At 41.2% G+C, this 22,501-nt stretch overlaps 1 protein-coding gene across 8 annotated transcripts in view; it reads left to right on the forward strand.

Moving 5' to 3' along the window:
* Positions 1-22,501, forward strand: part of mlxip (MLX interacting protein) — an 80,431-nt gene that overhangs the window by 34,773 nt on the left and 23,157 nt on the right. For 4 of the 8 annotated variants that reach the window (XM_060064537.1, XM_060064533.1, XM_060064540.1 and 1 more), the window contains 7 exons: positions 4,147-4,232; positions 4,680-4,769; positions 4,864-4,905; positions 11,011-11,251; positions 12,485-12,574; positions 13,570-13,658; positions 21,538-22,060. In XM_060064537.1, the coding sequence (XP_059920520.1) occupies positions 4,147-4,232; positions 4,680-4,769; positions 4,864-4,905; positions 11,011-11,251; positions 12,485-12,574; positions 13,570-13,658; positions 21,538-22,060 (1,161 nt within the window). The remainder of the gene's footprint in view (positions 1-4,146; positions 4,233-4,679; positions 4,770-4,863; positions 4,906-11,010; positions 11,252-12,484; positions 12,575-13,569; positions 13,659-21,537; positions 22,061-22,501) is intronic. The other 4 variants (XM_060064535.1, XM_060064539.1, XM_060064534.1 and 1 more) reach the window with 3 other exon arrangements.

Below are 22,501 nucleotides of genomic sequence, written 5' to 3' on the forward strand. Positions count from 1 at the left end.
AGATTGATTTCTGGTTGCCCGAATAGGCAAGTGGATTTTGGGTGGATGTTAATATAAAGGCTATTTATTCAAATGTTTTTAGAAACTGCAGAACAACCTTTTTTGCCGCAAAATAACACAAAATATAAGTATTTGCAATTGATCAGCGCGCCGTCTTCTCTTCTCACTGAAAGCGAGTTAACAGACACGCATCGCTTCAGTGCGAATATAGCCCCGCCTTCTGTCACTCGCAGTGCGTTCTCTGGCCGTGATTCGAAGGTGTTGGCTAAAGGTTAGCCCACAAAGCTAGCATCGCAAGTGCAGCGCCTCCGCGAACGGTTTAGGTAGAAGGAAAATGGAGTAGTGATGGGAGGAGTGCAGTTTGGAAGTACTTTGGATTGAGGCAAATTACCAAGGAAAGTCATATGCACAGCAATAGCGATCTTTTTCACGAAATTGGACCCTCACAAACTATATATTACATGAAAGCTGAGCCTCCACTTATTCCAACAGTCCAAACCATATCATTCTGTGACTAAAACTCGCAAATAACAACTTAAGAAGAAATGTCCCCTTTTCTTTTAACAACCAAAAATTAAGTATTACCTTTGTGATTTTTGTCCACAAAGTTGATTCTGGTCGAATAAAACCACCATAAACAGATAACCCAGTGTCTGGGCCAAATTTGGCAACTAAACATGGTATTTTCAATCAATGAATAAGAAGGTTTCTTAGGAAATAGGTAAATTGCCTTCAATCAGAAAAAATATTCTTCGGCGCAATCTAGTGGCCATATGTTTATTTGCGAGTGTTTGGCTTGGTGCATTCGAATATATTTGCCCTGAAATTTAAATAGAGGTGTCAAGTGTCAACATTTTAAGATATCTACCTTTATTTGTGTCTCATAGTAAGACATCGCTCCCAAATGATAACGACCAACTGATAATTATTTCAGGTGGAAATGTTATCTTCCACTTATGCTGTGTTCCATGGCTTTATTCACTAGCTATAGTGTCAAAGTTAGAAAATCCAGTATTGTGACTGACAACACTACTAGAAACGCGATTGTGATTATTCAGTTAGAGCTACAAGAAACGTGAAAGTTAAAAAAGACATATCTTTGCTACTACCTCTGACATTTAGTTAAGTACATTTGCATGAAATCATGCAGGTCTACATATAACTTGGCGATAGCTTTAATAGGTTGCAACGGTGGACTAAAATCACTTCATGGCACGATGTGACCGCTCGATAAATAAGTAAACAAAGGGAAGTTTGTTATTTTTTAAACACAACATGTGTGGAAGCTAACATTCAGCTTCAGTCTGAGATAGGATGATTTTTCTGAGCCCCCCCAAAACCAGGCTGCGTGCCTGGCAAAAAGAGGCCTGTTCAAGATTCTGATTATAATTTGGGCAAGTGAACATCACATTCGGGCAAGTTGAACCTGACCTGTACTTGCCCGATGGGCAAGTGCTTTTGAAACCTTAATGTCAACCCCTGCTTTTTATCGCAGCCTTTGTGATTTGTAAAATCGCATTATATTACATTGCGATTTTGGTTTGAATTTGATTAATCATTCAGCCCTTGTGCAGTGCAATACATTTGACCTTTAAGAATCTTCAGTTCAATAAATGTTATATTTCTGCATTATTCAGCAATGCGTTGTGCTTTTCATTCAGCCGTCGTTGTGTTCAAACGCATTTTTTGCATGAAATAATTCTTTATGTTATTTTCTTTCTGTCTTTCTTATTCTCTACACACATTCTTTGACCTGACTTCTTACAAAATGTTTCACTTTTAAAATGTTCATATAAGCTTGGAATCGCATGCTGCCATTCTAATTCTTAAAATAAAAAATATATGATTTTAAAATGGTAGTCAATGTCCTCCGCCCATTCTAATTTAAACTACCTCAAAATTCGTAACTTCGTAAATTTCTTACCGTTAACGTTCGTTCAAACATTTAACAAATCAACATACTTAAGATTTATATCTAATAGGGGTGTAACGGTGCACAAAAGTCATGGTTCGGTACGTACCTTGGTTTTGAAGTCACGGTACGGTACAGGACGGTACAGTTCATAGTTGAGTAGAAAATTAAAAAAAACTGCTTGTTTGTCAACAACAGAGAATGGCCGTAGATCAGCAGAAATGAAAACGCCAATAAACTTGGTTATGCATTTCTGAATTCCCAGACAGGGGGGAAAAAACGAGCTGGGTTTGCACAGCTCGTTTTTCTTTCACAGCAACGGTGATACTAACCCCTGGATGTTGCCTTTTCAAATGCCTGTGCTAGGGATGTGCATTTCTGGCAAAAATACTATTCGATATTCGCTGAGAAGTATTCGAATAATATTCGTAAATCGGTCAATCAAGAACCCCCCACACACGCACCTCGGATACACAAACACACAATGACACAGAGAGTTGAATTGTATGAATTCAATCTGTTTATTTCAACAATTGCCCCATCAACATTCAACGTCAAAATTATTTTAACCTGGGCTTAGGCAGATAGACCTACATGCACTGAAAACAGATTGCTATTTATTTATTTATTTTACTGAACACAGCCTGCATGACTGTGAACTAGACACGTCAATAACTTCAAACGGTGTGTCTTTTTAAAATTTGTTACCAGCATTCGTAGTGTTGATCAGCAGAGAAAAAGTCGCTTAGCAACCGAGGACGCTGGGGTTGATAAGTTGCCGTACTAAATGCGTGATACGACAGAAAAAAAAAGGAAAAATCCACTTTCCTTGACAGCGGTCATTATATGCTTAGCAACGGTGAATTATCAAACAATTATTCACCACCTGAAGTTGTGAAGGCCCATGCAAGTGAACGGAGCGTTCAACAGCATTGAGAAGAGCCGTGTAATAAATAATGATGGTCACATTCATTATTCGATATTCTACGTGACTGACTATTCGATTATTCGACGATCGTTGCCCATCCCTAGCGTGTGCATGTTAAAGTGCTGTACCTAGACACAGAGAGCCTGTCGGAGACCCTCTCTGTATCTTACGTGCGCATCCAATATTTTTTAACTATCCATCGACGCCATGGACCTATTGGTCGACGGAGATGGCAAGGGCTGTGATTGGTCCTAACAAAATCATTTCCGGAATCACTTCTCCGGTTTGACTTTGCACCTTAAGGACAAATAAAACACCAAATAAGATTTGAAAAGCTTTGGAAGTTTATTTTCAACACTGCTTACATGGTTTGTAGTCAACATATAAGATAGATCGGGCGGCAAATAGCATTGAGTATCCGACATCCCGACAGAGAGCTGCTGAGAGGTCTCCGTAGTTACGGAGTCGGAGTAGTTTACTTTGGCTAAACGGTCCGGGGGGAACTCCTAATTCAAGTTCTAAATTCAGCATCGCAAAACAAGCCTTTACATTCGCCATATTAAAGCTACGTACGCCACAATTACGCATCGCGGTACACCTCTGTAACCGAAACGAAGTGCCTGTACCGTGACGGTTCGATACAAATACCTATACCGTTACACCCCTAGTAGTTACGGAATCGGATTACGGAGTCATTGTAGTATACTTTGACTAAACGGTCCGGGGGGAATTCCGACTTCAAGTTTTAAATTCTGCATCGCAAAACAAGCTTTTACATTCGCCATATTAACGCCATGTACGCCACATTTACGCACCGCGGTCTACCTCTGTCACCACCCAGAAGTGCCTGTACCATAACGGTTCGGTACAAATACGTGCATCGTTACACCGCTAATATCTAAACAGTGTTTCAATGTAATTTATACTTTTTTCAAATGAGTTCAAACTTTATCGCAGCTAATTGTTTAACTCTTACACTTTGTGTGCTTCCAACTATTAGAATTTTTTGAATGGTGTACATGTTTACATTGTTTACTCCATTTAGACTTTTGAACTCTATTCAAATCGTTTCACTTGATTTAAGCCAGTCCGCATTTCTTTACGTCTTAAACAATCAGGCTTTATTGAAACATATTTTGAACCTCACTCTGCACTACATCCCTCACCGCATTTTCTGTAGGAAATGCATTTTCTACTTATGATTAATTATTTCTATGCTATCTCCTTAAACTGTCCTATATTCTACTGTAATGCAATTGTAAGAATGCATTTTGTTTGTAAATATTGCTATAATTTGTGATTCAAGATGTGGAGAAAAGGGAAAATCCGGTGTGTCATTTCGTCACTCCGCTGGATGGGAACATGGAATCTGAGGTCCATCGTCCATCAATGGTGAGGAGGAGGAGCTTAGCATCACCATAAAGCAGGTCTCCCACCATTCTTTGACGTCAACCATGACTTTAATGATGAAAATGTGCATAAATATTTTGAAATTGTGTTATTTCTAAAACACAATTCGGCTCCGGAACGTCTCTAGATAAACATAAAAAACACTGAGGCCTCAGCAGAGTCTGCCACCTAAAGAGGCTCCTTTTTAAGTTTTTCCAGACCGAATACACATAGAGTTTTCGGAATACTTTTAATAAGCAACCAATCAGCCATTTGTTTGCTATGCAAAATGTCCGTGGCATTACACAGCAGCCCTGCCACCCTGCAAAATAACCTGACATTAAGGATACAGGTGCTATTCTGAAAGGTGGACACCATGGGCCGAACACAAGGATTATTCTTAGCACCTTGGTCCGTTCGTTTGCCAACCATTTCATTTGTGTTTCTTAGGCAATTGCCACAGAGGGAAATTACTGGAAAAGAAGAATAGAAATCGTGATAAGGGAGTATCACAAGTGGAGAACATACTTTAAGAAGAGGGTAGGGTATTAAAAGTTGAAATGTGCAAAACCGACTAACATGATTGATTGAAATAGATGTTACATATTTTTGTAATCTGTGTGTTTTTTTTCAGTTACAGAAGCACAAGGATGATGATCTATCCAGCCTGCTACAGGTATGTTAGTTCTTTCATATATTGTTATTGCAATGCACTGTGACAAAAGAGCCGTCAAAATCAAATCAAAATCACATTTGGTTGGACCAAATGTGTTTTGCACGCTATTCTAAATTCTTAATAATAATAATAATGGATTGAATTTATGTAGCGCTTTTCTAGACACTCAAAGACGCTTTTACATTGAAGGGGGAACTAACCACCACCAGTGTGTAGCACCCACTTGGATGATGCACTGCAGTAAATCTGCACCAGAACGCTCACCACACACCAGCTTGAGGTGGAGAGTGAGGGAATTAATGTGTCAGCCAACTATACAGGAGGATGATTAGGGGGCCAGATTGATTAAGCCTGGTTGGGCCAGGACACCGGGGAAACCCCTACTCTTTGCGATAAGTGCCCTGGGATCTTTTATGACCTCACTGAGTCACTAGTCTTCATTTACATTTAGTGCTATATGCCTTGTAAATGTTGCTATGGCTTTCCAATTACCAAATTGATTGCCTATAATAAGTAAAGTACACGTACATTTAGGGACACTTTACAAGTGCACTTAAATATTTGTATTGCATGCTGTATCGTCATGGCAATGCCAGACAAGTGAGTTACACACTGAATATTTGCTCTGTGTAGTATAGTCTTGATCAGACATCCTCTAGTTCAGGGGTCTTCAACTAAAATTGATCAAGTTACTCAACAGTTGCTAAAAATTCCTTTCAAGAAAGGTCCGAACCTCTTACCTACCACCTCCTAATAACCTACTTTTGTCAAATACAATCAACACGGCATATTTCCTTATAATTTCAGAGGAATTTATTTTCAATTTCCAAATAGCTTACAAAGTAAAGTAACACATATGATTTTTTTTTTTTTTTTTGCCACCCTCCTCTTCGGAGGGTTTCTTTATATTTAATGAAGCATATGTAAATTGTCCGTTACATCTGAAGACTCATCAATGGCTAAGGATATGCATGGGGCACTCTGAACAGCCGCATCAAGCTGTGACAATGCGTCATCTGATAACATTTCGGATTTTTCTGGTGGTCGTTGCAGCTGACATTGGGATTTGCTTGATTTTTTTCACACAATTCATCCCTTTGTTTACCTTCAATTAACGTCTGGGCAGTGGCGTTCAAGCCCTCCTTCACAACCGTCGCGTCACTGAAAGTTTTTTTATGTTGCCCCAAAATCCATGCAATCTTAAGTGAGCATTCATTTGCATGTTGCTGGCCTGTAAATGAGTGTGTGAAGACTCGTGTAGGCCTCTCATACTGAGCTCTCAGCTCGGATATTTTACGCGCTCTTACTTCTGACTTCCGGGGATACTTTTCCTCGAAGGATCTGTGTTTGGATTCGTAATGACGCTTAATATTCCCGCTTTTTATCAGCGCAACAGTTTCAACACATAAAAGACAAAACAAAGGTTTAGTACTGCCTTGTGGGAGAATGAACATGTATTGGTCTGTCCATTCATCTTTAAAATGTCTGTTTTCGTGACCAACTTTCCTAATTTTCGAGCATGCCATTTTCTCATTCATGAGTGCATGATCTTCGCTCTTGTGAAGATCATTACTTTTTGCTGTTTTTATGCTGTACTAAGGACTATTCTGCCGTTAAATTTATATTTCAGTGAGAAATGTCTTTATCAACATAATCATGCTTTGTATAGTGAAATATAAAAATAGATATATATATCGCATTATTTTAAATTGGTCATGGGTCCGGATAGGACCGTCACTTGGTCCGGACCCGGACCGCGGTCCGGCGTTCAGACATGGGGGACTCGAGTCACATGACTTGACTCGAGTCAGACTCGAGTCGCAAATTTGAGGACTTGAGACTTGCTTGACTAACACTGATAAAAGACTCGACTTGACTTTGACTTGGTCTTCATGACTTGAGACTTGACTTAGACTTGAGACAGATGACTCGAAATGACTTTTCTAAAGTTAGATTATAGGTTGGATATGTGATTTGCGATACGCCAGGAGATTTTGAAAAGACGCAACTCAAATGGTCCTACCCCCTCTCCTTCAACGCTGACTCTGACTCCACCCATTTCAAGTACATGGACACGCAATCACACAAGAGCGCGAACACAGATGCGCGAGAGTGGGCCAGGGCAGGCTAGCTAGGTTGGAGTTTAGGGTTGTATTCTAGCGCTAGGTCCAAATGATGTGGATTAGCAAGTAAACTAGCTCCAGTAGCTACCACAGGATAACAACAAACAGAAGCTTGCTCTGGCACGAGCTTTGAGTACGTGCACGTGCACGAAGAGGTCACGCGTGGGGGGGGGGGGAGTGCAGTACGACCGTTTTTCGACCGTGGAGTTTTTCGAGCCCTGCCCGTTCCACAGATGATTAACTTGTTTAATTTTCATGTCAGTAGGCTACTTCTAACTCAGTGGTTTTAAGTGTCTTTTTGTTCAAGGTGGAGGTACGAGTTATAGCAGCCCCTGCATCAAGTGCACCTCTTGAACGTGTGTTCAGCCATGGTGGGGTGATAATGTGACCGCATCATTCAGAACTCAGTGACAAAGTACTGTCAAATTATTTTTTTTGCAAATGCAATGCATTGTAAGTCGATGTATGTTGCGAGGCAGCAAGATTGCTACCAGCTTTCAGGCTTGTGTATTACTATTTCCCCTTCCTACAGTATGTGTATGTGATATTACTTTTGAAATATTCTTTTTTTTCATGTCTGATGCCATGTGTTGCAAATAATATTCTACAACATGTAGGGAGATTGAGTGATTGACTTGAACTGTTGTCGTATACAGCTACCTAGAGGTTATATTTGATTCTGTTCATAGGTTGGAGGTAATGATCATAAAAAACATTTTCAAACTATGCTCATAATGGTTTTGGAATGTTTTGAATAGTTTGAGTTATTGTTATTGTTATGACCACATGGCTCAAGCGTGGCATAACAAATTGAGAGACACGCAGTGACAAGTTTTTGGTATATTTATTTAACAATAAAAGGCCCTAACAAGGAAATTAAGTATCAGTGTAGATGGCAGCTTAACTATGTGTAATGTGTTATGGACTGGTGTAGTGAGAATGTACAACAAAACCAAAATAAGGACGATGAGGTTTGGCAGCAGCTTCAGTCACCCAGCAGCGAGAGACCGCAGGCTGGATGTCTTTCTCCTTTTATAGGCCAATCAGGTCAATCAGTTGCACCTGCTGCAGAAAAGGAAGAGCCAAATGGCCCAAGTAGTGAAGCAGCGCCTCCCCCACCACACAGGGGAAGGACACCTTCCCTGACCGCCATGGTATACGTTACCAGGGGGACGTAACATTGTTAAGACATTGTTATTGTTAATGTTGAAATAAAACTCAACTTATGAACCACTCTCTTTACCGATTTTTAAATGTGGAAACTGGGTTAGATCATCAGATTTTTGTATGACTTGACTTGTGACTTGCTTGACCTGAGCAATGACTTGACTTGTGACTTGCTTGATTCTCACCACAGTGACTTGGGACTTGCTTGAGACTTGAAGGTTATGACATTAGACTTGCTTGTGACTTGCACATGAATGACTTACCCCCACCTCTGCCGGCGTTTGAGGATGCCTGCTCTAGTTGAAGTATTTCGCTATCTAACATGTTCCTTCTGCTCCTTTTTGTAAACTGCTGGCATGAGCTGCACTTCCTGTAAATAATCGACAACTAAATTACTAATTGGTAATTTTCAGCAGGAAATGCATTTTCTAGTATGAGCTGTAATTCATAGCATTACTGTCTAGGGCTGCACGATATATCGAAAATGTATCGTCATCGCACTATCAACGCTTGCAATAGACATAACGCAAAGATTACTTAAATGGCGATAAAATGTAGTCTGCACCAGAATATTTCACATACTTTTCAATTATGTTTTATTTCAGCAAACTAAAATACTGTTTTGGTTCTCATCCCCTATCCACCCGCAAGGAGTTCTTTACCCGCCCGCATCTCCGCCCGTGAATTTTAGGGACGTCACAATCCGCCCGTTTGAGCAACTTTTATGCGGGTACCCGACCCGTTGCAGGACTCTGGTGACTCTACGCACATTGTTTGCACTCGAGATTAACACATGCACTTTAGTTTAACCACATTTTTGCTGATTGTTCATTGTGTAAGCTTTTTTGGGCCAAGAACTCACCATAAAGGTATATCATTGTTTTATTACTGTCAAATTATTATTATTTTATGTGCTTTTAATATCATCATTTAAGCAACCTTAACTCCCCGGACCCCATTCTGCAACACCTTATTGGCTCAACAAATGAATGGTTTAGAAGAAGGCTACCAGGTTTGAAAAGAGGATACAATGACAATTTTATTTTGTTTACAGTATCAGAAAATGTTTAAGGGTGCAAGATGACTTATTGCCAGCATTGCAGGTGTAGCTACATTTTTCCCAATAATGGAAACGATGCATTTCTTTTTAAAATTTCTGCATCAGTCTATGTTGGAAACAAGTAGAGTGAACAAAAACATTCAATATCGCAAGCCATCATTATCTTAATAGAATAATTTCGCATGTGTTCCAAATATCGTGTAGCCCTATTACTGTCACATGTATTGTGTCACACTGGCCATACAGTATGTTTGCATACGAGTATATATATCATAACTGCTTATTTCCAGCATGGGTTGTCATTGTATATTTATTTAGTTCTAAGTAGAGCTGTCAGTTAATCGCGCGATTAACGAAAATATTTTATTTACAAAAAAAAAAAAAGATTTTTTTTTTTTTTTTCTTTGGCTCAAAACAAAGAAGCAGTATGGTGATAAGAGAATTAAAATGAGAAGAATTATGGGACAAAAAAATCAAGGGATATTTAGCATAGAAAAAGAATTTGCGATTAATCGCGATTAATCGTGAGTTAACTATGACATTAATGAGATTAATCACGATTAAATATTTTAATCGCTTGACAGCTCTAGTTCTAAGATGTTTATAGGTTGCATGTTAGCAAGGTCGTACAACAAGTGTCGCTATCTGGGCTCTGCCTGCATCGCCTCCCATTGTGCCTGAGCGTGATTTTGAATAACATGAATTTAAGCTCTTTAATACTAGTGCAGGTCTCCAGACTAACTTTTTTCACTAGGAGCACTGTGACCCCTAGCTGAAAAGCTAGGGGTCACAGTGCTCCTAGTGAAAAAAGTTAAGGGCCAAACCAATCAATTTTTTCACTATATTACTAATAAATATTTTGATTATGGATGCAGAAATTACAATGTGCGGTTTCGAATTCAGTGTCACATTTTATTGTGATTCTCATCTATACCAATTTTTTCCCCGTGTGCGCGCATGCATTCGACGAGCACGGAAGCGACAGTCTCAGGGCTTGTTCACACTATTTCTCCGTCCGTCGGCAGAAAGCGATTTGATTGGCTGCAGTAGGCGTCTACAGAGACTAGTCCCCTGAACGTCAAACACGCCCTCAGTCATCCGCCGACGGACACATGTAGTGTGAACAAGGCATCACGAGAGTGCGCCCGCTTGTCGTGCCGCTTGACAGGATGCTGTGCCTCCTCTCTGCCCGCTCGCCTCACCATTGAGAATGCAGCAGGCGCGTCAAACGTCTCCCGTGTGAAAAGCCTTTTATGGCACATTAAGTACCCGCGGGTACCCGACGGGTGACCAGCACAATTTGGATGAAACAGGTGAAAAAAAAAGGAAGGTAACTGTGTCGGACACGGGTGCAGGTCGCGTCGGACGCCTGAACACTCGTGAGACTGTCGCTTCCGTGCTCGTCGAACGCATGCGCACACACGTGGAAACAGTTGGTATAGATGATGCGTTTTTAAGTATTGCGGGTACGGGAGGATGCAGGTTTCCAAAATAAGACCCGTAGAGGACTGGTCAATAGTTTGCGAATTGTTCAAACACACGTAGGAGGTTGTGAAATCGTTCTCCTAAGTTATCACAGGGACGTTTACGCATGCTGTTTAATCTCTAGGACCCTCCCCCTCCACACATGAGCCAGTAACAGTGGCCATTCCCTATCCTAATAATATTGGATATGTTTTGCTATACTTTTAACATTGCATGCCGTCGTGAATGACTTCAAAGCTTGTGTGGTGCACTGTGTTCCAATGCTTGAAGGGGCCGGAGGAGCAGTTCTCCCTGTTTGGAGAAGTGTTTCCAGACACACTCCGTGTCTCCTTTTGTCAGGACGAGGAGAGTGCTATGCGGCGCGTAGCCCGCAAGGTCCACGACTCCCCCATCCCCATGGAGATGGACCAGCTGTTCGACATGGACGTCCTGATGTCTGAGTTCTCAGACACCCTGTTCTCCACACTGGCCTCCCACCAGCCCGTAGCCTGTCCCAACGAGCGTGACATCGGTGAGCAACTATGTTTCAGGGACCAGCTCCTTTGTTATTGGATATATTTATTCAATTTAGCAATTTTAATACAGGTGCAACCAGAGTACAGTTGTTTCAATACCGATACCAGTATCGCAAATGCCTCCGATACTACCTAAAATGGCACACACGATTAGCTCATTTACCACACCTGCAAATAAAATCACAAACATATGTTATGCTGCGTTCGTTTATGGTTCGGAAAATCGGAAGTGGGAAACTCTGAATATCCGACCTACGTGTGTTTGAGCTATCAAGTCGGAAAAACATGGATGCTCGCGCAAAACTGCAAGAATACAGATTTTTTTATTATCATATAAGTAAATGATCTAGTTTGACTGAAAAATTACATTTTTTTCCAGACAAACTAGATGATAAAAGGAAGTTCTGTAGAATTAATACTCTGTATATCTATTTACATCACTTTTTTGTCATTCAGCATTTGCTTTTATCCAAAGCGACTTACAATTCATTCAATCATTGTCAATTTTGACAGCAAGTGAACTCACTATTGAAAGTACTGTATGAGTTACTGTACTTTAAGGTGCAACTTGTACAATTATTAGTTAAGATCTGTCAAAGATTATCTTCAATTATCAACACTATGTGAAGGAAGATGAAAGAAAGATGCTCCATAATGGTTAGAATAACCTGGGTTGTCACCACATCCTTCTGTTAATATGCTGCCCCATATTCGTTTAGAATTTAGAGATCTGATTCTTCCAAATTGAACACATTGCACCTTTTTAACTTTACTTTATTGGGCTTCTACTTTATGTTCCAGAGCAATATATCATAGGCGATAAAAGTGGAGTGTTTTAGTTGGTAATTGGTTGGGTCTCAGTGGACTGCAAGAGGAAATCATAAGGCCACCCTAGCCGTCAGGTTTATGCAACAACGGAATGCTGCTTCATGCCAAGATGTGATTTTTTGTACTTTTACTTCAATAGAATTTTAATCTTGGCCAGAAACTTCTATTATATGAGGGAGATATTTTTTACTTTCATTTATAGGGCCTGAGTAGTAGATTTTGGGTAAGGATACACAATGGTCTTCCTATTCCCTTTGCTGTCTTTTAGTTTACACTGCTCTTGTGGCCAGAAGTCAAACTTAAGGTGTAGGGAACATAGTGGCACCACAGCATTTAGGCTGCGATTGACTTGGGGCGAGGGTGTGTGCCAAACCAGAGATTCATCCCTTTTCTTTGTCCAGCTCATGCGGTGAACGCAGACATGATTCAGCCTGGACTCATAACCTTGCAGCCAAACCTGGACTTCATGGATTCTTTTGAGCCACTGCAAGGTAGAAGCCTTTGGAAACTACACCCAGAGAGCGTACACATGGAGGATAATTCTACCCTTAGCAGGTCCAAGATGCTCACGGTCATTCCCTTTTCATCTAGATGTTGATAGAACATTTAACACAGTATTAATCAACGTGTGTAAATCACAAGCTGTTTTGTTGTACTAGTACCAAGGTAATAACATGGACTACGGGCACACTGCAAGCCTTACTGCTGAATTTGGACTTATTCCTCAGATTCCCATTGGTTTGTTTCACTTTTTTTTTTTTTTTTTGGCCAATATCAAATTCCAGTGTGAACTAGTCACAGTCTGAACTGACTCAATTGTGCCAGATAACATAAAAAAAAGACTCACACAGCACACTGTGGTACCAAGTAACCATGGAGGCCACTGAAGTCAGTGTTGACAGTGTCCTTAATACGTTAATTTGCAGTGGAAGCCAGCGATGTGAGCAGTTGATAAAAATGTATTTTTGTGAAGCAATGGCTAGAACTTCTTTTTGGATGTTTGTGTGGTTGCGGGACCGGCAGGAGTGGTGGTATCAGGACGGTAATGGCTTTACAAAAACACATTTCCTCCTAAATTAATGCCATGATGTCAAGGGTAACATTAAATACATGACTACCATGTACTACAAATGTCACAGTCCCTCTACTGACTACCTCCATCATAGCGGTCTTCCATGTTTCTATTCACAGAGGAACCCCAGCCAGTGCAGAAATGGGACGAATGTCGTTCTACAAAGACGTAGTAGTCCACTTCAAAAGATCTGACCTGTATCTGATTTTTAGAATCGAAAATATCAAAATCCATTCGATCTTTGCTATTCAAAATCAGATACAATTTGTATATGAGCAAAAAATGCATATGTCAGCAGTTTCCGCTTGCAGTGTGAACGAGGATTGTTATTCCTGACTTATTCCCCCATTGAAAACACAAGCCTGTTAGTCTGATGTTTTAGCAGCACACTAACATAGAGAATGTTGTCATCAGACTTGTTCCACAGCCTGCGTCAGCCCTTCCTCCCCACTGTCTCCCCTACTGCACCGTCTCTTTCCCCTCTACCCAGCAGCAGCTCACAGGTAAAGGCCAAGCGCCAACAACTCTCACACAACCACCCCGTAATACAAAACGCCTCAAAAGACAAGTCAAAGCAGCCCTCAAATCTGCCCTTCTGATAAGAAAACTGCTATAAATAACTACATAGATATGTTTTTCAATGAGCAATACAATTGCTTCAAATATGCTCATGTGATATTTCAAGCGATTACCATTTGGAAAGGAAAATTCATTAAATGCAAGTTGAACATCATTAGGCAGACATATTTGATCTATTAGGTATACAAGTTGTAGCATAGACTTCTAGGGCACCAAAAAGCCCAAATACAACGCCACATTTTTTGGCCCTAATAGTTCCACAGTTTTGTCCTAGAAAATATATTCTAATTACAAATTGTTCAGCTTGTATTGAAATCAACGGCTACTACGTTATACTAATATACAAAAATATTATTATAACATCTCTTTATCCCTCTAATGGCTGAATAGCGGATGCATTTTTACATTTTGGGTTGCTCTTGTTTTACTCTATTTTTGACCCCTTTTTGATCTACTGTTTTAGCTCAATTAAAACACTGAGATAGAAAAATATCTGAGTTTTAGGAAAGATGGTTACGACCCACGAAAACTTTGTGGTACTTTTTTAGTACGGTTGTTGTGTTACTGTTATGAGTGTTATAATGAGCGAAATTGAATGCGAAATGCCCGACACAACGTAGCAAGTGACGCTGCCCTTCTTTCTCTAAATTGGGAACTTATTTCAGTTCGCAGTTTTAAAAAGGCATAGATAACTATGTATGTATTGCGTTTCTCCATTGTCCTGCATGGCAGAAACAAGAGTTTGTATCTGACCCGGGTTGCCTGTAGGGCTGATTAGTGTTACAGCTAATTGTTGTGATCAAGGTTAAACAAGTCTGTGTTCTTCTTTCTAAAGGTCACTCAGTATTGACATCAGGTATTGATCAGGTATTATCAGAAAAAAATCATTAGTTAGATAAAAAATTGAAAAATGTAGCATGAATCATAGTAAGGGGCCTGGGCGCCCTGCATTGATAATTTTCTGGCAATTTCTTATTCACCTTTTTTGGCCATCCCCCACACAAGTCCTATGGGGCCGTAGATGTTGGATTTTGTTAAATATATGTTAAATATTAGAGATGTCCCGTTACCACTTTTTCAATTCTGATACCATAGCTTAGGCTAGCTGCCTATACCGATATCTATCCGATACTTTGTTTTACTCTCACAAATAATAATAATTAAAATAATATGGAACCACTTTGCTCATGATTGCCAATAAGCCATCTTCAAACATCTCACTTAAGAAAAGCGTTAAAAAGTTTAAATGGAGTTAACAATGTAAACATGCACACAAAACATACATTCAAAACATAAAGTGAAGAGTTAAACAAATGGCTAAATGGTTAGAGTTTGAATACATTTGAGATAATATAGACAATAGCTGAGCTGTTAAAGATGATAGTTTGAAATGGTCGAATCAAGTGTGTGTGCTTGTGCGTATGCAATGCATGCGTGTGTGTCATCACATGTAGTAACCAGGAAGTGTTATTGACGTTATTCTTTCACATCTGGTTAGTCGAAATAAGTTCTTGTACGAGGGATGGGCGTGAGGAATCGATTACTCGAGTACTCCTCGTTACAAATGAACTCGCTTGGTGGACAGGCAAACTCGAGTTTGCATATACACACACAAACAAAGCTTATGTATCAATTTTCTGTGCGGCGCTGTCATGCCAAATTTGTACCGGCTGCCAAATTTGTACCGGCCTACGTCATCAGTTGTTGACAACTTGACAACTGATTTGATTGGGTTGTCCGTTGCCGGGCAGGTTTCAAAAAACATTCGGCTCATGTTTCCAAAGACGAACATAATACAGATAACGGATCGCTAGATAACACTTGTTTTTACTTTATTTTTGTATTGTATTGAATTGTTTAATCGAATTTAGCTAGTAAACTGAGTGTTTATAGCAGGTTTCAAAAACCTGTCTTGTCACGCTCAATGAAGGAGTGCAATGAACGAGCATGAAAGTTCGCGAATGTTCAACAACCTTCCTACGTCATTCGACGCGATCGCCCGTTGCCAGGCAACAGACGATCGCGTCGTCTGTTGCCAGGCAGGTTTGGAATTTGTCAACAACTGATGACGTAGGCCGGTACAAATTTGGCGCCGGTACAAATTTGGCATGACAGCGCCACTAACGCATGTCGTGGGCACAAAGCAAATGAAATGTATCAAATTTCTGTGTGCCGCGTGCCGTGCCGTGTGCAGAATTCAAAAAGTTAAGAGATGGCGGTTAAAGCAAAGCGCTGCGAAGAATTGAAATACTTTAAAGAAATAGGAGATCTTAAGGTGAAATGTAAAATATGCCAAGCGAAATCGAGCTACCAGAGTACTACAAGTACTATGCGGCAACATATACTCCTGAAACACAATGGTGAGTTCGGGAAAGCAGACCCGCAGCAACCAAGTGTGTCGGCTATTTCACCGCCGCAAGACGCAGCTGTAATCCCGGCCGTGTAGAGAAGATCACAACGCTGAGTATTTCCATAGTCCATTTGCTGCCGTTTTATTTGCAGCTTAAATGATGTGCAATGGTTAGGCTAATTGTTTTTTTTTTTTTTTTTTAAACCGTTACAGGCCTTGGTTCAACGTGATTTAAATTGTGAGACGCATATTTATTTTTGTAAGGAAAATGTGTTTTGAACGTTTGCAAAAATAAATAATGAATACTCTGACTGTTTTGATGGAGAATAAGCATTACATGTTTGGTTGGTAATATTGCCGTTCATCATCAGGCCTATTCCTGCTGCAGATGCGTTGGATTCTAAAAAAAAGATTTGATTAAACGAGTACTCGATTGATCCTCGAGGAATTCCTTCGATCACTCGAGTTTGGAATTTACTACTCGTGCCCATCCCCAGCTTGTACGGTTGGACTCCTTGGAGTCTTTCATATGGCATATCGTTGGTGTAGATATCATGACGTGAAAAAGATAGTTTACATTAGCATTTAGCTTCTACCGGGAGTACATCGTATATGTAAGAAGCAGCTAGCCTCTAGCCATAAAAATGGGGTCCCGACACAAACGCCCAAATTATAATAATCATATTTCCAATTTATTAATAATTTTAATCGATTGGACGTCCTCAAAGTCCGAAATTGTTAGCTTTTGTGGAAGCCAAACTTGTAGCTATCACAACATCTGTGATCAGCTGTAGCCGAGGTTACAACCGTGCAACAACCGTGCAACAACCGTGCAACAGCCAGACCCTGGCTGTTGCCATTTTTTCTTCTTTAAGGTTGAAATACAGCCACACTGCTGCTGACTTGGTTTTTCAACAGGTAGCTCTCATGCGGTAGCTCTCATTTCTCCACTCCGATATCTGATCCAGCGTAATTGGCAAATATCGGCCCGATGCCGTGGATCGGGTTCGGACTTCCATATAAATTCTATTTGTACCTCGTTAAGCTGTTACAGCCTTTTAGGATATCCCAATATTGTGTTTTCTATATTTTCTAAAATATTCAACTTTAATGCATGTATATTTCTTGGAGACTTCAGACTTCACAATTCGGTAATATTTCTACATTTAAATTCAATCATCACATTTAGATCTTTGCACTGATCGAAAAATAATTTCTATATTTCTATGTATAGATTCTTTCTATAATTATTTTATACGCGCTTCGTATATTTTCACTTCGTCTCTTTGACTTCCATTGAGGTCCAGAGTCTGTGATTTCACCACGCTTTAGCCAAAGCAGGATCTAATTAAGGTTAAACATTTCTGACATGGACCCTTGCAGCAATGATAATTCATGTAGAACCAATGATGGGGCATATAGATAAGATTCCATCTATCTAGCCTGATCATTCTTCAACCTTAATTCAATAACCTAGATGTGAACGAATTCCCTCACCTTTGTTATCATCATTCTAATACTCACACCTGCAAAGTTGTCGCTTATCGGCAACAATCGCTGTTTTCTTGGTCTATTGGGTCATTCACGTGAATCGCGTAGAACCGGAGAGGTTTTTTTTTGGGGGGGGGGGGGGGGGGGGGGGGGGGGGAATCTCAGCACTTCAGAATCTTGAAGCAAACAGCGCCAACTGAGCTCACCTTTGGATGAGACGCCTGGCTACCGCGTGAGTCTGATGGAAACTCTTAACGCCAATTTGAAGTAGGAGTGTACGGTATAAATGGTATAGAAAGTAAGTGAATTTGCGCTACGGTATGGATTTTGACATTACCGTGAGACTTTACCGTACAGATTTTTACAGCGATATTGCCTTCGCAGGCAATATGCTATTGCGCAAGCATGCAGGCGCGACGTAAGCGCGCCTGCGTGCTTGCGCAATAGTCCCTCACAAGCTCTCATTCCCCACCGTACGAGACAGACGCTGGTACCGTGAAGCTGTCTCTGCATATAGGACATTGCTTCCGCAGGCTTTTTCCAAAGCCAGTCCCCACTACAAAATGCCAGGGGTGGAACGAGATAACAAACGCTGTCACTGTTTACCTGTGTAAGGACAATGGTTCCCTTTCAAAATGTCGATAGAAAGGGCTTTAAAGAGATGGTCAAAACACTCAATCCCTGGTATGCGTTACCTGCCCGCACATACTTCAGCCAAATCGAGATGCCAGAACTTTACGGCAAGGTCCGCAAGCAAGTGGAGAAACAAATCCATGCTATTAAACATTAGTGTTTTTCGGAGATGGAAGTAACTTGAGTAACTTTTTATGCAGTTTTGCTGCCCTACCAGTATTTTACCCCTTCAGAAGCATTTATATACGAAATTAGAAGATAAAATTAAAGGTTGGGTATGCGATTTGCGAAACGCCAGCAGATTTTGAAAATACACAACTCAAATGGTCCTACCCCCTCTCCTTCAACGCTGACTCTGACTCCACCCATTCCAAGTACCTGGACGCGCAATCATGCATGAGCGCGAACAGAGATGCGCGAGAGCGAGCCAGCGAGCCAGGCTAGCAAGGGGAGATTTCTGAAAACGCCGGTTATGTGTTGTCGTGTCAACGGGGAGAAACGGGATTTTAGGTTCTGAAGCGTCACATTATGCACCAGGAAATGCTTAACGTTATGTGAGCGCCCGCTGTACCGTATTGGTCCGAATATAAACACAAACCCCATTGTAAGACGACCTATATTTGGAAAAAAGATTTGAAGACCAGATCTTGTTTTTATGAAAAAATAAATTGTATTCATTGAAAAAATATACGAAAATAAAAAGGCATAGAATAAAACACTGCATTGCCACTAAACAGTAGTGAAAATAGGCCGTACTGATGTGTACACCAAAGACTATTCCTGACAGTCCTCTGCCCCGCTGTGTTCGCTCTGGCTGTGGTCGCTCCGAACTGTTTCGGCCCGTGGCAAAGCGAGTCATCCTCACTGCTGTCCAAGGCATTTTGAGACGCAGCATTTATTTAATGCTCATATGACCTAGTGCTGAAAAAAGGTTATATGAAAAAGTGTGAGGGTAGCGGTGGTGCGCTAAACTTGTTCTGTGAGCAGCTGGATGTGAACCATGGTGTGAAGGAAGTGAACACAACGATTGATTTTCAACTGTGCGCGCATGCACTGGTGTAATTGAGCTGCGCTGCTATATATCTTTTTTTATCAATGTAACGAGTTGCGAGTCTAGTGCAGGCTGAGTTTTTTTTTTCCAGCACCCCCTGCTGAGAATACGTTCTCGCGGCTATGGTTGCACCAGATGTTATAAACATTAAACGGTCACATAAATCATTGCTATTTTTAGAAAATGTATGTTTGTTTCATATAATTGTATTGGAAGTCCTGGTTTTCACTAGGGTTGCTGCGGTGTGGACATTTTCACAACGAGTAATACACTCGTCTCAACACCGGTATTACCGAGTATAAACGGTATAAACTTTGAAACTAGGTCAACCGCCACACGAGCATCGGTTTTTAGACCCTTCTCGTCCTTCAGTGGCCGCCAACGTTCGAAAGCAGCGCCTAGGATTATTCTTGATTTCAGTTTTTCTCTTTCAGCGTTTTTATTATCAATTACTCTCTGAAAAAGAGTTTTCCTTCTCTTTGCTGGTGGTGGTGGTGGTGGTGGGGATGGTGGCGTCTTGTCTGCAATGGAAATTGTCTTCTACTGCTAGGTCCAAATGTGGATTAACTAGTTCCAGTAGCTACCGCAGGATAACAACAAACAGGAGCTTGCTCTGGGTCACGAGTACTGCACGAAGGGGTCGCGCGCGGGGCGCGGGGGAGGGGGAGTGCAGTACGACCGTTTGATTAATGTACTTACTGTCCAATGCAACGAGGTGGCAATCCAAATGATTGGCTGGAGTTTTTCGAGCCCTGCCCGTTCCACAGATGATTGACTTGTTTAATTTTCATGTCAGTACTTCTAACTCAGTGGCTGTAAGCGGGTTACGATAAGGATTTCAAGTAATTTTGCAAAAATGGCCAAAAAAGCAAATTCCATACTCAACCTTTAACATACCGTGATATAATACCGTTACCGTCTATGCCTCAAATCATACCGTGATATACAGTACATTTTAGTCCATACCTTAAAGCCCTAATTTGAAGGAACTATCTTATGTTAAATTCGAGGTAAGTCAAGCTTTTTGGAACAAAAACAGCTATTTATTTGCTTGATTCAACTAACGTTAGCTATCGCTTTTTTGATGTGATAATTTACAATAATATTGTATTTTTTAGGACCGAGTCAACGCAGAGTACTGCACGAACATAGACCTTGTATAAAGTTAGTTAGGCTTAGCTCAGGAGGTAGAGGAGTTGTCTTGTAACCGAAAGGTTGCTAGTTCTAGTAGTTGGTGGTTAATACACACATTGACACACCAACAGCAGAGTCAACCATGCAAGGCAGGAGCAGTTAGGGTTAAGTGTCTTGCTCAGGGACACATCAACACTCTGTTAGGATGGGGGGTCCTCCTAGGAGCTGGGGATCGACCCCCATCTTAACAGAGTGTTGATGTGTCCCTGAGCAAGACACTTAACCCTAACTGCTCCTGCCTTGCATGGTTGACTCTGCCGTTGGTGTGTCAATGTGTGTATTAACCACCAAAGCGATGTAAGTCGCTTTGGATAAAAGCGTCTGCTAAATGCCCTAATTGTAATTGTAAATGTCCTAGGCTAATACACCAACAGCAAATTTCTGCATAATAAAGGGCTACATTTTGCATCCAAGTCCGTTATTTGAAATCTTTCCATTGTATTGTGTGCTACATCCTCCGTAAGGAATCTTCACGCTAAATCCCGCCCGGGGTAGCTCAGAATTTGAGTAGCCGTCTATCTCAAAACACCTCAAAATATCAGTCCTTGGGCCGATGATTCCCCCACCCCCCGGTGACACCGTCACCTTTTTTACTCTGAGGAGTTTGCAGGTCTGAATACTAGTACTTATCATACCATCATAGACTATAATACTAAAATTTTTCATTCTACTTCTACGACTGAGGTACTACGAGTACCTCATCATCATACTAATAGGCCTATCGTACTTGTTGAATTTACTCCATTCAGACTTTAAAATGTTGAACTCAGTTTAATCTCCATCAATCTCTCAATTGTTAAAAATCATTTAAAGACAGCATCCAGTTCAGTCAGTCTTCCAACAGCCACCAGTCACAACACAATTTCTTAAAGGAAATGCCTTTTCTAGTTGAACCTGTTGTTCTAAAATGGTGCAAAAACATCCCAGCGATGTCACTTTTGTAGGTGACATCACTTGAGCCCAAATACATGTTGCACTAATCTGTTACACCAGTGATTGTGCCGTTCCTTCAGTTGTATGTCCAGTATATGGCTTCTCTTTAATTCGTTTTTTTTTTCCGTCTCTCTCCTGGTCGACGCCTTAGTTAATGTCCTCCATGCAGCTCTCTGCGGAGGGCATCTCTGGCCAAGCCCTTGGGCCCTTGGGTCCTCACTCCACAGCCAGTCAGAGCTCCGGGACGGATGCCCACGGCTGTGCATACGTACAGGGCTACATGCCTCTGTTCCCCCAACGGAGTACCTCGGCTTCTCAGCCAGGAGGCCCTCAGCCTGTAGCCCACGGACCACACACACACTGCCTGCCAGATGACCATGGATCTTTGTCTGGGATCACACACACCACCGCCGCCTCCTCCACCTCCGCAGTGCCCAGCGATGTGTCCTCCACCTACAACCAGGGTTTGGAGTACAGCTCCGCCCCCACGCAGAAGGCCCAAACGCTACTGGTGTCCCAGCTCCTGCCACTGGCTCCCTGTCCGGCCAACAAGCATCAGACCTTCGCCCTGCCCCGACCCATCCACAACTCCGGGGGAAATAAAGCTAAAGGCCGCCACATGCAGAGAATTGTTCCAGCCAACAACTTACCTTCCTCTCATCTGGTGCTCACAGGTCAATTAACTTTTCTATAGAATTGGTTTCACATGGCCTTCATAGACATTTTTAATTGAATTTATTAGACAATAGAAAACCTGATATTGTATGTTTTTTGCTTAAAGAGCCAGTGAACCCAAAACCAACTTTTGTTTATTTTTTAAATGTGATCATTTGTCTATATATGATCGTCAGCTTAGTAATCTATGCCATTTTAACACTTTGTCACTGAAATATGTCCCCAGAGAAAGAAGGGCTAAAATCCTATGGTTTTTTTCTCCCGAAAACACTTTGGAAAGTTCAACTCTGCTGCGAACGCAGGTGGTGTTTTGTGTCAGTGCCTGTGTGCCTAGTCTGACGTCATGACGTCACCAAGGGGCACCGGCGGTCACTGCTGTTCAAGTTCACACTTCACAAGAGCTAGCTCAGAGTTCAGTTCAGTTTAAAAGGAGCTAGTTC

This window comes from Gadus macrocephalus, chromosome 11 (genome assembly GCF_031168955.1).
Source record: "Gadus macrocephalus chromosome 11, ASM3116895v1".
Classification (NCBI taxonomy): domain Eukaryota; kingdom Metazoa; phylum Chordata; class Actinopteri; order Gadiformes; family Gadidae; genus Gadus; species Gadus macrocephalus.